At 29.5% G+C, this 11,280-nt stretch overlaps 2 protein-coding genes across 4 annotated transcripts; one reads left to right on the forward strand and one right to left on the reverse strand.

Moving 5' to 3' along the window:
• The first annotated feature begins 243 nt into the window (after positions 1–243).
• Positions 244–1,242, forward strand: LOC126856672 (uncharacterized). Its single transcript, XM_050605404.1, has 2 exons — positions 244–636; positions 772–1,242. Exons 1-2 carry the CDS (start codon positions 542–544, stop codon positions 1,100–1,102), a joined length of 426 nt encoding a protein of 141 aa, XP_050461361.1. The 5' UTR covers positions 244–541; the 3' UTR covers positions 1,103–1,242.
• A 4,720-nt stretch (positions 1,243–5,962) lies between these two features.
• On the reverse strand, positions 5,963–11,280 carry LOC126856643 (hexosaminidase D-like). Of its 3 annotated transcripts, XM_050605345.1 has the most exons (10): positions 10,887–11,280; positions 10,731–10,793; positions 10,593–10,647; positions 9,770–9,985; positions 9,255–9,603; positions 9,085–9,159; positions 8,780–8,975; positions 8,437–8,712; positions 7,971–8,057; positions 5,963–7,891 (listed from the first exon to the last, which is right to left on the reverse strand). In XM_050605345.1, the coding sequence occupies exons 2-10, from the start codon at positions 10,769–10,771 to the stop codon at positions 7,717–7,719; spliced, it is 1,470 nt and encodes a 489-aa protein (XP_050461302.1). In that variant the 5' UTR covers positions 10,772–10,793; positions 10,887–11,280; the 3' UTR covers positions 5,963–7,716. The 3 variants fall into 3 exon arrangements, 2 of the variants coding, with proteins under 2 accessions (XP_050461302.1, XP_050461301.1); XM_050605344.1 differs by having other exon boundaries at positions 10,731–11,279; XR_007688380.1 differs by having other exon boundaries at positions 7,830–7,891; positions 7,971–8,125; positions 10,731–11,279.

The raw sequence follows: 11,280 nt of genomic DNA on the forward strand, positions 1-11,280 counted from the left end.
ACCGATACCGACGCATACATCAACTGCAGGTCGCTATCCTGCAGTTCGCGCCGATCACCCGACCACATATTGTACACGCCTTACCGCGCATACGATATCACACCGCGAGATATCGATAATACTCTCGCATAGGACTTCGCGCCCATTGACATACGTTGTCAACACGCGCCTGCCTTACCGCGCGCACCTCGCGCCTACAAGCACGCACCGACAAGCACGCGCCCGCGCCTCGAGCCGGGCCCTTTAACGAGACGCGCAAAAATACTGTCTAGACCGGCGTCACAACAGTGCGAATATTATTGTATCGACTCGTATCATTGTAACAGCTGACTATTGCCATCGAGTGGCAAATAAACGACGTATCTTTCAACTCACGTCTCGCAATTGTGTTTCAACCTCTTCACAAATCCTGATCCCGATTGCGCTGTCCGCGCACGCGAAACCGCTTGTGAAGCGGCCCGTTACAACGTAATAATTCTAGCGTTCAGTCTTGTATCAGCCGCTCGTACCAACAGTCCACTTCTCATAACCGAAAGACAAAATGTACTCTGCTGAAAGAAGCAGCAATAGTGACAGACGCATGAATTATTACGTTCCCCGAGACGAAATTAAGCCATACAAGAAACCGCTTGATTCGTAAGTATTACAAATGTTTCATATATATATATATATATATATATATATATATATATATATATATATATTTTTTTTTCATATATGTTTTTTCCATATTTATATATACTTTTCCATATTTAATTGTATTTTTTTCAGATGTAGTAAATCTCATTATAGACCACTTATTTTGGTACGCAGATTTGCATTAACGTGCACGGCGTATAAATACTTGCATATTGGAATCAGCGTGGGACCTGCGTCCTTTGTGGAATTACATCTTGGCGATATCCGAGGAAATCATTTAACATTATCTCATGAAATGTGGGAAACGTTCATCGAAAGACGTGCCGATATTGAGCGATTCTTGCAGTCGAATACACCTTCGTCGCTAAGAATTGAATATTTAGTAATGGAACATGTTAAAATACACGATGCAAATGTCATAAAACTAACAGTAGACAATTCTTGCTTGTACATGAACCATTAACTATATTATTTTTATTCGAACTCGAACATTGTATTAATTACGAATATTTAAAGCTGTATGAGAAGACTGAGGACGTAAATGCGATCTTTGATCAATTTGTTTGGTGTTTGCAAAGTAATATGCCTAGTGCTATGAGAGAAGATGCAGTCAAAATTTTACGCGAATTTTATGATAAAAGATCTGTCATACATTGCGAATTAGTAGCTTATGCTGTGGATGAACTTTTGTGTGAAACGAGGTGATGTATGGTAATATAAATAAATGTGTTAAAAAAATAAAAAAGAAATGATTATCTATTTCTTTCGCTGCTCTTCCTTATATGTAAGATAGATATGTAAGCGATGGAAAAAACTTTCCTAAAAAAAAGACTCTTCTTAGAAAAAAAGAGAAGACCGCAACGGTTCTATTTAAAAAAAAAATCAAAAGGATGCCGCAATGGTTCTATTTTATTTTATATTTTTATATTTTATTTTGTTATTATTATTTTATATTATTATTTATAAATTATAGCGGACGGACATCGGCGTTCAACGGCTTTTCTTAAAAAAAAGGGTATTTTATTATTGTTATTTATAAATTCATGCATTCCTGACCGATGTATCCGACACCCGATAAACGGCTCTTCCAAGAAAAAAAAATGAATAAAACACCCCCATGATTCTATTTTGTTTAAATATTTCATTAGAAAAAATTATTATTAATACGGTTGTGTTTGTTGGTTAAAAGAACTTTATTACATCGGCCTTTCTATTACGCACCGATTGTAAACATATCCTAAACAAACGTGCGAGCATCCTCTGTCCTCGCAAGTCATTCCCCCGCATGACGTCATTTCTCCGCACAGCCTCACCTCGCTCCGCATACCCCTCGGAGGACCTGAGTTAGAACTCTCCTATATACTCTACTGACAGAAAAATATATCTCTCTTTGTCGATCCTCCTTGCGTGCGCCATGGCTTCTCCATTAGTATAAGCTATATGCTTTCAGCGCTTTTATATCGAAATAATTTTATCCAATCAAGAATAATGCGCGTGATCAGCTCGCAATTTATTGAATAAATATAAGATAATAGAAAAGTATATAACGATTAATTCGTTACCGTTACTGTAAAAATGAAAACGACGTTATTGTTACCGTTACAGACAAAAAAAAAGTAACGATCATTACCGAAAAAAAGTAACTGTAACAGTAACGACGTTATAAGTAACGCGTTACTTCCCAATCCTCATTGTGCACATACACATGGTACATATGACATTATTGTGCACATACACATTGTACACCCCACACGAAACATGGCATCCATTGGACGTCCATATAGCATCCATGCGACATTTATTTCCACAGTGGATATTGTATAGATTTCTAATAGAAATTCATATTATCTCCACGGTAGATGTCATCTAAAAATCCATCATAGATGTTCATTAGACATTTGTTATGGATGTAGGACAGATTTATACACATATATTTCTAACAAAATAAAATTTAATTTTTATTTAAGCGTTATTTAAAATTCTCAGCTATGTTTTGAGAAAATATTTAATAATATTATATATATATTAATTTATAGACAATTAAAATTTATTAAAAATTTTATTAAACTTTAATAATCAGCAAAATTTTTATACTAAGATAATAGATTTCTTTGATATCAAAATATTTTACAAAATCCACATAATGTATATCAAATTTAACAAAGAAAATTCTTAATTTATAAATTAAAATTACAGATTTCTGAATAATATAATTGGTTTATATTTTATAAAATCAAAAATATAATTTTAGTTGTTTTTTTACGCACAAAAATAGATAAATAAAATATATCCAATTGCCTAAATAATTACATTAAAAACAACTAATATATTTTTGATTTTATGAAATAGATTTCTTGATACAATTAGTACGCACACAAAAAAAAGAAAATAGTATTAATTTAATGAATTTTTAAATGATTAAATTTTTTAATAAATTTTTAAATGAGTTTAATTTTTAATTTTTTTAGAAAAACATCTATAATAAATCTATGTAATTAGTTATAAGATTGATGCAGTCACTTTAAATTGTACATAAAATGATAACATTCCTATCAAACATCCTAACAAACCTATCATTAATCTCCCAACGACATTAATATATTCTTAATAGAAATATTGCAAATAATGTTATATTAATATTCATATAACATGCCACAAACCTCCTAATATTATTTTTATTAAGAAACTCTTACAAAAAATATTATTTAAATTTTAATATAAATATTATTTATATTAAAATACATTGGCAAAAATCGATTAATCACTATTTTCAGTCGTTCTTTCACCAATTGAATAGTTCAAACTTTTGTTTTAATGTATATGAAATCTCACAAAAAATCCATAAAATCAAATAAAATGAGCTCTTTATTAGCGTATTTTTGAAAATATAAGATCTATATATTGTATACATTGTATATATTTTTTTTTTAAGTAGATCACGGATGATTTTTTACTTTTTTGAACATTTATATCTGAGGAATGTGTCCCTCACAGCATTGAACATTGCACTAAAATTATAGGTAGGTTACAAACTTACACATTTTAATGATCACATTACTGATATTTATCACTTACTTTACAATAAAGTTTTTATAATATTGTTGGAAAATTAATGGATCTTATTTTAATATTTCAGCAAACTTACGCGCAATCATTTCACTTTTTGCGTATGCTGAAAATATTACAAAACTATGAAAAATTGTTTAATATTAATAATTGATGTGCATATTTTTATAGATTCAAAAATATCATTTATTTAATATTTCATGAAAAATGTTACTGCGCGTAACATTTCAAAAACTTTACAAAAAAATATGTAGTATTCAATTGCTAGTTCATTTGTTTACCGCTATGTGACGTGTGATGCATCTATCTCGCATTTGAGATTCAGCCATGAGAATTATATAAAGCGTGCAAAGAGCAATTGGCAGAAGATTAAAAATGCAACTATTTCTATCAGTCTAATTTCTGATACATTCTTACCATAGGAAATTCAGATATTGGACTGATCGTTTCTTAAAAATTGGGCAGATAAACGTCCGATAAAATTACAAAATTATTCTTTATTCTCTATTTAAGATGTAAAATTATATATATATATATATGTATATATATTATATATATATATAAATATATTCCAAAAATACATTATTAAAGAGTTTTATTTAATTTTATGTATTTTTGTGAAATGCCATATACTGAAGAAAAAAAAATTTAAACTATTCAATTATTGGTGAAAAAACTTGATTGGTTGAAAATCAATAGTGTTTAATCGATTTTTGTCAATATTTTTTTGTAAGGGTTTTTTAATAAAAATAATATTAGGAGATTTGTGACATATTATATGAATATTAATACAACATTACGCGTTAGATCTCTAAGATGATAATGGAATAAGTTTGGATGATGAACATTTTCATATTGCTGGCAGGTTAATGACAGGTTTCTGCGTGGAATGTTACCATCTTGTAATTTAAAGGTGAAGGTGACGCGGCGCGTGTTCCCAGAAAGGTACGTGGAAAGCGTCTGTGCACAGAGGTCAGGGGTTAAAACCGTAAGGCTCGAATATGCTCGAGAAGAGCGACAAACTCGTCCGTTCTCTGTCTATATGGAGGTTTTTCAGAAGGATTCGTCTCTAGAGCAGATAATCGAGAATTCTCGACGGAAGCTGCAAATACATCAACCTCCTTTCCTCTGTCTTTTGACGATTTCGAAGCGGTGTCTGGTAATTTCTCGTGCGTACTGCTCGAGCGGAATCAGATACCGATCTGGTACAGATCAGAGATCTGTCGGGCTTTTTATACCCGTCGCGTAACGTTACCCGCAACGTTTAAACCCCTCGGGATGGGGTAAACGACGCGGGATTTTTAACTTATGGTGCTCGGCGTTCTTCGGGAGTGTTCGGCGCTGCTCGGCGACCGTATAACGGCTGCATACATATTTATTAAAAATAGGGCGCTATGTTTGTTAACAAAACGCGTCAAGAATATAATAGATTAGGCTGTTCCCGGTTTTTACTTTGTAATCTTTGAAACTTTGCACTCGCGTTTCTTTCTTTATTATAGTTTGTTGCAAAAATTAAATTATTATGACAATGAATAATAGTAACACACAGCAAAACTAAATCGCAAAATTCACTTTTTACTAGTGTCGTTTTATGTCGTTACAGGGATCGTATCGAGGGATCCTTTATCTCTCGATATCTTAACGACGAAATTCAATATTTTATCAATACTTTTATCGACATATATTGTTAGACTGAATTATAAAATACCGTTTTTCGTTATAGTGCCGTCAATTCTGCGTAACGAATCATGCTAGTGATATTGTCGTTAGGAAGTTAGAGAATAGGGCTGCTGGTGTTCGCCGGGCGACAGACTTCCGACCGTTGACATGTCGGGAACGATGGGGGATGCATCGTTACAAAATTAACTGTTTGAAACAAAATAAGAATTCAATTTTTATACGAATTATACAATTATATAATTATACAATTTATAAATTATTCATTTATTTAAATTAAATTAATTATTTATTTAAATTTATATATTTAATTAAATATTTATAATTGCTAATATTTAGTTTTTATTGCATTTATATTATATTTTGCGTAACTATATAATTTAAATTCTTCAATTTCTAACTATGTTGTCTAAGTGTTTTTTTTATTGCAAATTTATATTGTTTAATTTAAAGCATACTATATTTTTATGACGCGCAAAATCTGCATATCTTAAAATATTCGATCGATAATTAATAAAAGCTTTTAATATGAATGTATTATATAAACGAGGCAGAAGGCAATCAAAAGACAGCGCGATAATTTGTGCACATATGTTTTATTACAAAATTAAATTAAGTACATTCATTAAGTGATAAATATAATTGCAAAAAGCATACGTTTCCTTTTGTGGACCATCTTCAGCATAATTATAAAGTGTACAGAATATATTATATTAAAAATCTAACAATTAACAATAATAAAGGTGAGTCACACCTATGTTATTAGAAAGTAAATGTAATATAACAAAATTTTGACAGAAAAAGATTGTCTGATAAAGTATACATAGTACTTTAAAAAACAACTGATAATATGAATATATCGAACTTAAGTGAATCACTCATATTGTGCAGAAAGCAAATGTTACACATGGATGTTCAACAAACAAAATGTTAAAAGCCCTTGCACAATGCAAGGCGATAGTGATAAGCAATATCTAATGAGAACACTGCATTTTCAAAAAAGCAGATCTTTCATTGGATATCGTCTATCGCTATCGCTATTCTCTTGTTCGTATTCTTGCATTCTACAAGGGCCTTAAAAGTCTCTTCATATCCCATGATACATAAAGTAAAAATGAGTACAAAGTACAGAAGAATGCTTATAAATAACACGGCATGACTTTCGAAGTTTTGGTAACTATTAATTACATTCATATAAGCATATACATATAAGCATAATATAGACACGCATCTGTCTGCAAATTAAGATTGTTTTTCTGTCTTAATGTACACCATTTTAGATATCTTCTTAAGACTCTTCACTATTCAGAATTTCGACTATATTCCTATCAAAATCGTGATTAAATTCTAATCTATGATTGGATATTAAAATAGAGTGATCATCGTATTCCGTCTAATGTGATTTCGATGCTCGGATATTCTTGTATTGTTTATTTTATTCCTGTTTGACCGACATATGAGACGTTACAATTGCTGCAGTTAATTTTATAAATGACAATTCTTGCTTTAGGAAGAGTATTTTTGTTAACTCTGATGTAACTACGTAAATTATTAAGACTAAAGTAGAACTGAGCAGAACAATTTGACATTAAGATTTTTCGTAATATTAATATATCGTTCGGAAGTAGAAATGTATCGTATAGTGAAATATGTAAAAGTCTCTATTTTCGCTTCCTGATCGATATTTATTTTTCTATTTTTTGACTTATTGAATGTTTTAAGACACAGTGAAAGATTTGAAAAATAAATTGCAATGAATAACCATTGCTGAGAAGGATTCTTATAATCAACTCAATATTCTTGAACTGAAACTCTGGATGTGAGAGTAAAAATGCTCTGTCAAAGAGGCCAACAATTGTGTCTTTTCTGACAAATAGAATGTTGGGAGAAAAAGTTTATAAATCTCCCTGAAAATGTTGGTTATGAACCAATCATATATTATGCGATTTTTGTTTGAACTTAATGAATGTAATTTGATTATAATAAAACATATGTGCACAAATAACCACACTGGCTCTTGATTATCTTCTGTCTCCTTCATCAAAAAATTATATATTGTATTTATTTTTTAATAATTTTTTCTGAAAAAATAGGCTAAAATTTTTAAATAATAGACCTTATTAAATCTTACATTTTATAAGCAATAACTTATATGTACAAAAGTAACTTTTCTCTACATACAAAAAATAATTAATTATTCATCTAATCATTAACATTTAATCTAATCATTAGCATTTCATAATCTCTTTAAATGGAACTTTGCGTAATTGTTTTGTTTCATATTGTGGGTGATATATTCAAAATTAATTGCCGATTTTTCAAGTAAAAGAAAAATTACACACGATTACTTATTTTTAATTGACTCTCAGTTATTTGTTTCAGTTCTATTAATTTTACTTTCATCGGCTGAATATTGGTGCCTAACCATTCTTCAATCATCGACGAGAAGAAAATCGCTTCCATTTGAACTCGTAGATAGCCCTCTAGGGAAGACAGTTCTAATAATAATCTGAAACAAAAGGTATACAATCTTCCAAGAAATTCGCAAAATATATTTTCATATAGCTAATTACTGTGAAAATATTTACTCTGTAAAAGTAGGTATTAAATTCTCCAACTGCATGGGATTTGTGTAATTATTTGCCACTTGCCATGGATTCATCCACGTCATAATTCTATTGAGGACAATTACTTTTTGAATATAATTGAGATCCAAATGCACACTTTCTCAGCTTTTTAAGATCTCAAGTATTCAAAAAAGTATTTTATTATATTTAAACAATAATCATTATTATATATATATATATATATATATATATATATATATATATATATATATATATTATTATATATATTATATTATTATATATTACATTATTATATATATTATATTTAAATAATTATCAATAAATATTCCAATATATTTTTCAAATAAATATATATCTCTCATATTCATGTATGTAAATAAATAACTAAAAATTATTTTATAAATTTAAATCAAAATTTAAAAAAATTAAATTATAATAAATATAAACTGCTTTTGTGTGTGCTTACTGGTCACTGTCAATAATATTATGAAATTTCGTTTTGAAATTAAGAAACCACTCTACACCCACAGCTACTTGCCATCCAGGAAAATGCAGATTACTAGGTATCGGGATTGGTCTAGGTTGTGGTATTACATGTAACGGATGATCAATAAATCCTAAGCTCTTTGCAACTTGCGCATGTGTCTCCTCTGAATAACCATAGAGCCAAACTTTCAGGCATAAAACTAATGATGGTATAGCTGTGGGTAACAATTCGCATAGCGTAGCATAATGATCATATCTAAAATTACGATTGTAGTCATTGTTATATTTTAAGATAGTGTATAACAAGTTCTGATTTTTCTTACCTTGACCAACCAGTAAATGCTGTACCTCGAAATTCATGTATCTTACTTACATGAACTCCCAATTCTTCAAGCCATTTTTCGTGATTGCTTATATGATGTCGAATTACAGGTACATGTTGTGTGGAACCAGTAGCTCCTTTGAATGCAGTTGCTATCCAGATATTGGAAAAGACTATGCTGTATTTATCCCACAATTCTAGCAAATAATTCAATAATTATAATTTCATGCAATTATCATAATCCAGCAAATATTTTTATATATCTACAAATTTCTGAAAATAATATTAGAGAGAGTAAAAAGATACCATTAGGCAACATAAAATTGTCCCTGGGATTATAATGCCATATCATAGGTTCTACATATTTTCCAATGTAATATTCTACAAAACAAAAAAAAAGAAAGAAAAAAGATTAGTTTCACTGGCAAAAAGATTTGCATGACCTCATATATAACGCGAATAAAATATTGAGATACCGTTCAAAACCTGTAAGTCTATTGATCTCAACATGTCATCCCAAATGATAATCTTTAAGTATGGATAAGTTTCCTGAATAAATTGGGCTATTGCCAAAATATGTTCCAAATATAATGAAAATTTGCCATATTTACTAGCTGTAGCTCGTTTAGTACAGACTGAACAAAGGCCTAAATGCCATACTTCATCAGAACCTATATGTAGATATTGTATGTCAGGATGAAAATTAACAATCTGACGTATTAATGACTTGACCAATGGTAGAGTTCTTGGATTTGATGGACAAATGGAACTTGGAAAAGCTTCTACTTCACGTAACGATCTCCATTCATCATGTTTCAGGATAAACTGTAATTGAAATTATAAAAGATAGATAAATCAAATATATAAAGCAATATTTCTTGAATTATAATTTCAAAAATAAAGAAAAGATAAAAAATTTAGTAATTATATATAATAATTAATTTTATAAAATAAAATAAATAAATCAAAATGAGAGATATTTTTTGCATACCTCCATATGACCAAAAGTTTGTACCAATGGGACAACTGCCAAGCCGCAATCTCCTGCTATTTGCAAAATGTGTCCAGCTTCTTGAATTGTATATCCACTTGCTAAACTGCTTGGCCCATTACTTCCTATTGGAGAGAGTTCTCGATTGTAAGGAAATGTATCTTCCCATTCCAACAATAATCCAGTAGCTCCCCATGTTCGCAATAATGGAAAAAGCTGTAAATATTCTATTGAATCATAAGAATAAAAATAAGTGCACACAAAGAAACAAAAAAGTTATAAATATCATGGTATCTATATTAAAATTAAAATTATAGTTATAGTCCATTTAAAATTAAAAGAAAAAGTAGTTATTATACTGTTAAAAAAAAGTAATGTTTTAATTATTATTATAATGTTATAATAAACAATAATTTATTTTCAGCTTCAAAATTTTAATTCACAAAACTAATTCATTTTTCTGATTACTTAAAATTCAAAATATCAATATCTTTTATAAATTTAGACATTTTATTTATCCATAAATACAGAATCTAAAGATATAACGTCTGATAACAACTATTTGATAAGTATAAGCAAATATGAGTTCAAAATAACAAATAGAAAAAATCGGTTGTTAAAATAGCTCAATCATCAAATGACACAAGACAGTATTATAATAAGTAATTAATAAAGATAGAAATAGAATAAGAAATATTTTTTTATGTTTGTGTGCTAAAAAAAATGAAATTTTTTCTAAATCAAAATACACAAAGTTTTAAAATATATGAAATAAGGTTAAGTGTTTACGAATAATAGTTTACGAATAAGTGTTTACGTATACTTTTTCGAAATAACAAGTCCGTGGCGGTGCTCCCTTTAAATCAAGATGAACCAATCTGAAAAAAGAAACATGTGAAATTTTATTATCATACACATTATATATGGAAATTTATACATATCAATCTTTCGATTATTTTACCTATGTGAGCCTAATGTTAAGGCATCCATCTTTTCTCCCATTCCATTTATTTAGATATTAACACTGATTGAAAGGAAAAAATATTTTTTCGCGTAAATAAATAGATTCATAAAATCATATAAATTTTAGATTTTTATTCACTATTTTTATAATTACACTTTCTATGCTATAAAGAATTGGTAAGAGCATAAACCTAGTTTACATCGTAAAATCGTTGGTATGAGTATTAAGTTTCAGACGCACTAATGTTTTAGTACGGGTGCATTTACATCGAACGGACTAAAGTAGAAAAATAACACAAATATAGGTGCCTTTTCACGCTGACACTCGATGCTCATTTTTAGCGTCAAAGTAGGTCACGTAAGTCATTAAAGTTGGTCACGTAGGTCATTAAAATTGACGTTATATTGTAAAAACATATGAAAAGAATTTATAGCGTCAATACTAGCCATCAATACGGCTCAATATTCATCCTTCAGTTTAACACCGAAGTTGAAAAAATCCAACTTCTTTTTTCTTGACTTGGAAAATCGGAACACAGTCGTAGATT

The sequence above is a fragment of the Cataglyphis hispanica genome, chromosome 19, assembly GCF_021464435.1.
Source record: "Cataglyphis hispanica isolate Lineage 1 chromosome 19, ULB_Chis1_1.0, whole genome shotgun sequence".
NCBI classification, from domain to species: domain Eukaryota; kingdom Metazoa; phylum Arthropoda; class Insecta; order Hymenoptera; family Formicidae; genus Cataglyphis; species Cataglyphis hispanica.

What these genes read in the sequence shown, in the direction of transcription:
- LOC126856672 (XM_050605404.1), top strand. Translation starts at nt 542, where the DNA reads ATGTACTCTGCTGAAAGAAGCAGCAATAGTGACAGACGCATGAATTAT. An exon ending in TACAAGAAACCGCTTGATTC is followed by an intron (nt 637 to 771) that starts GTAAGTATTACA and finishes TATTTTTTTCAG; the next exon opens with ATGTAGTAAATCTCATTATA.
- LOC126856643 (XM_050605345.1), bottom strand. Translation starts at nt 10,771, where the DNA reads ATGGGAGAAAAGATGGATGCCTTAACATTAGGCTCACATAG. An exon ending in CAATTTTATGTTGCCTAATG is followed by an intron (nt 8,976 to 9,084) that starts GTATCTTTTTAC and finishes ATTATTTGCTAG; the next exon opens with AATTGTGGGATAAATACAGC. An exon ending in TTAATACCTACTTTTACAGA is followed by an intron (nt 7,892 to 7,970) that starts GTAAATATTTTC and finishes CTTTTGTTTCAG; the next exon opens with ATTATTATTAGAACTGTCTT.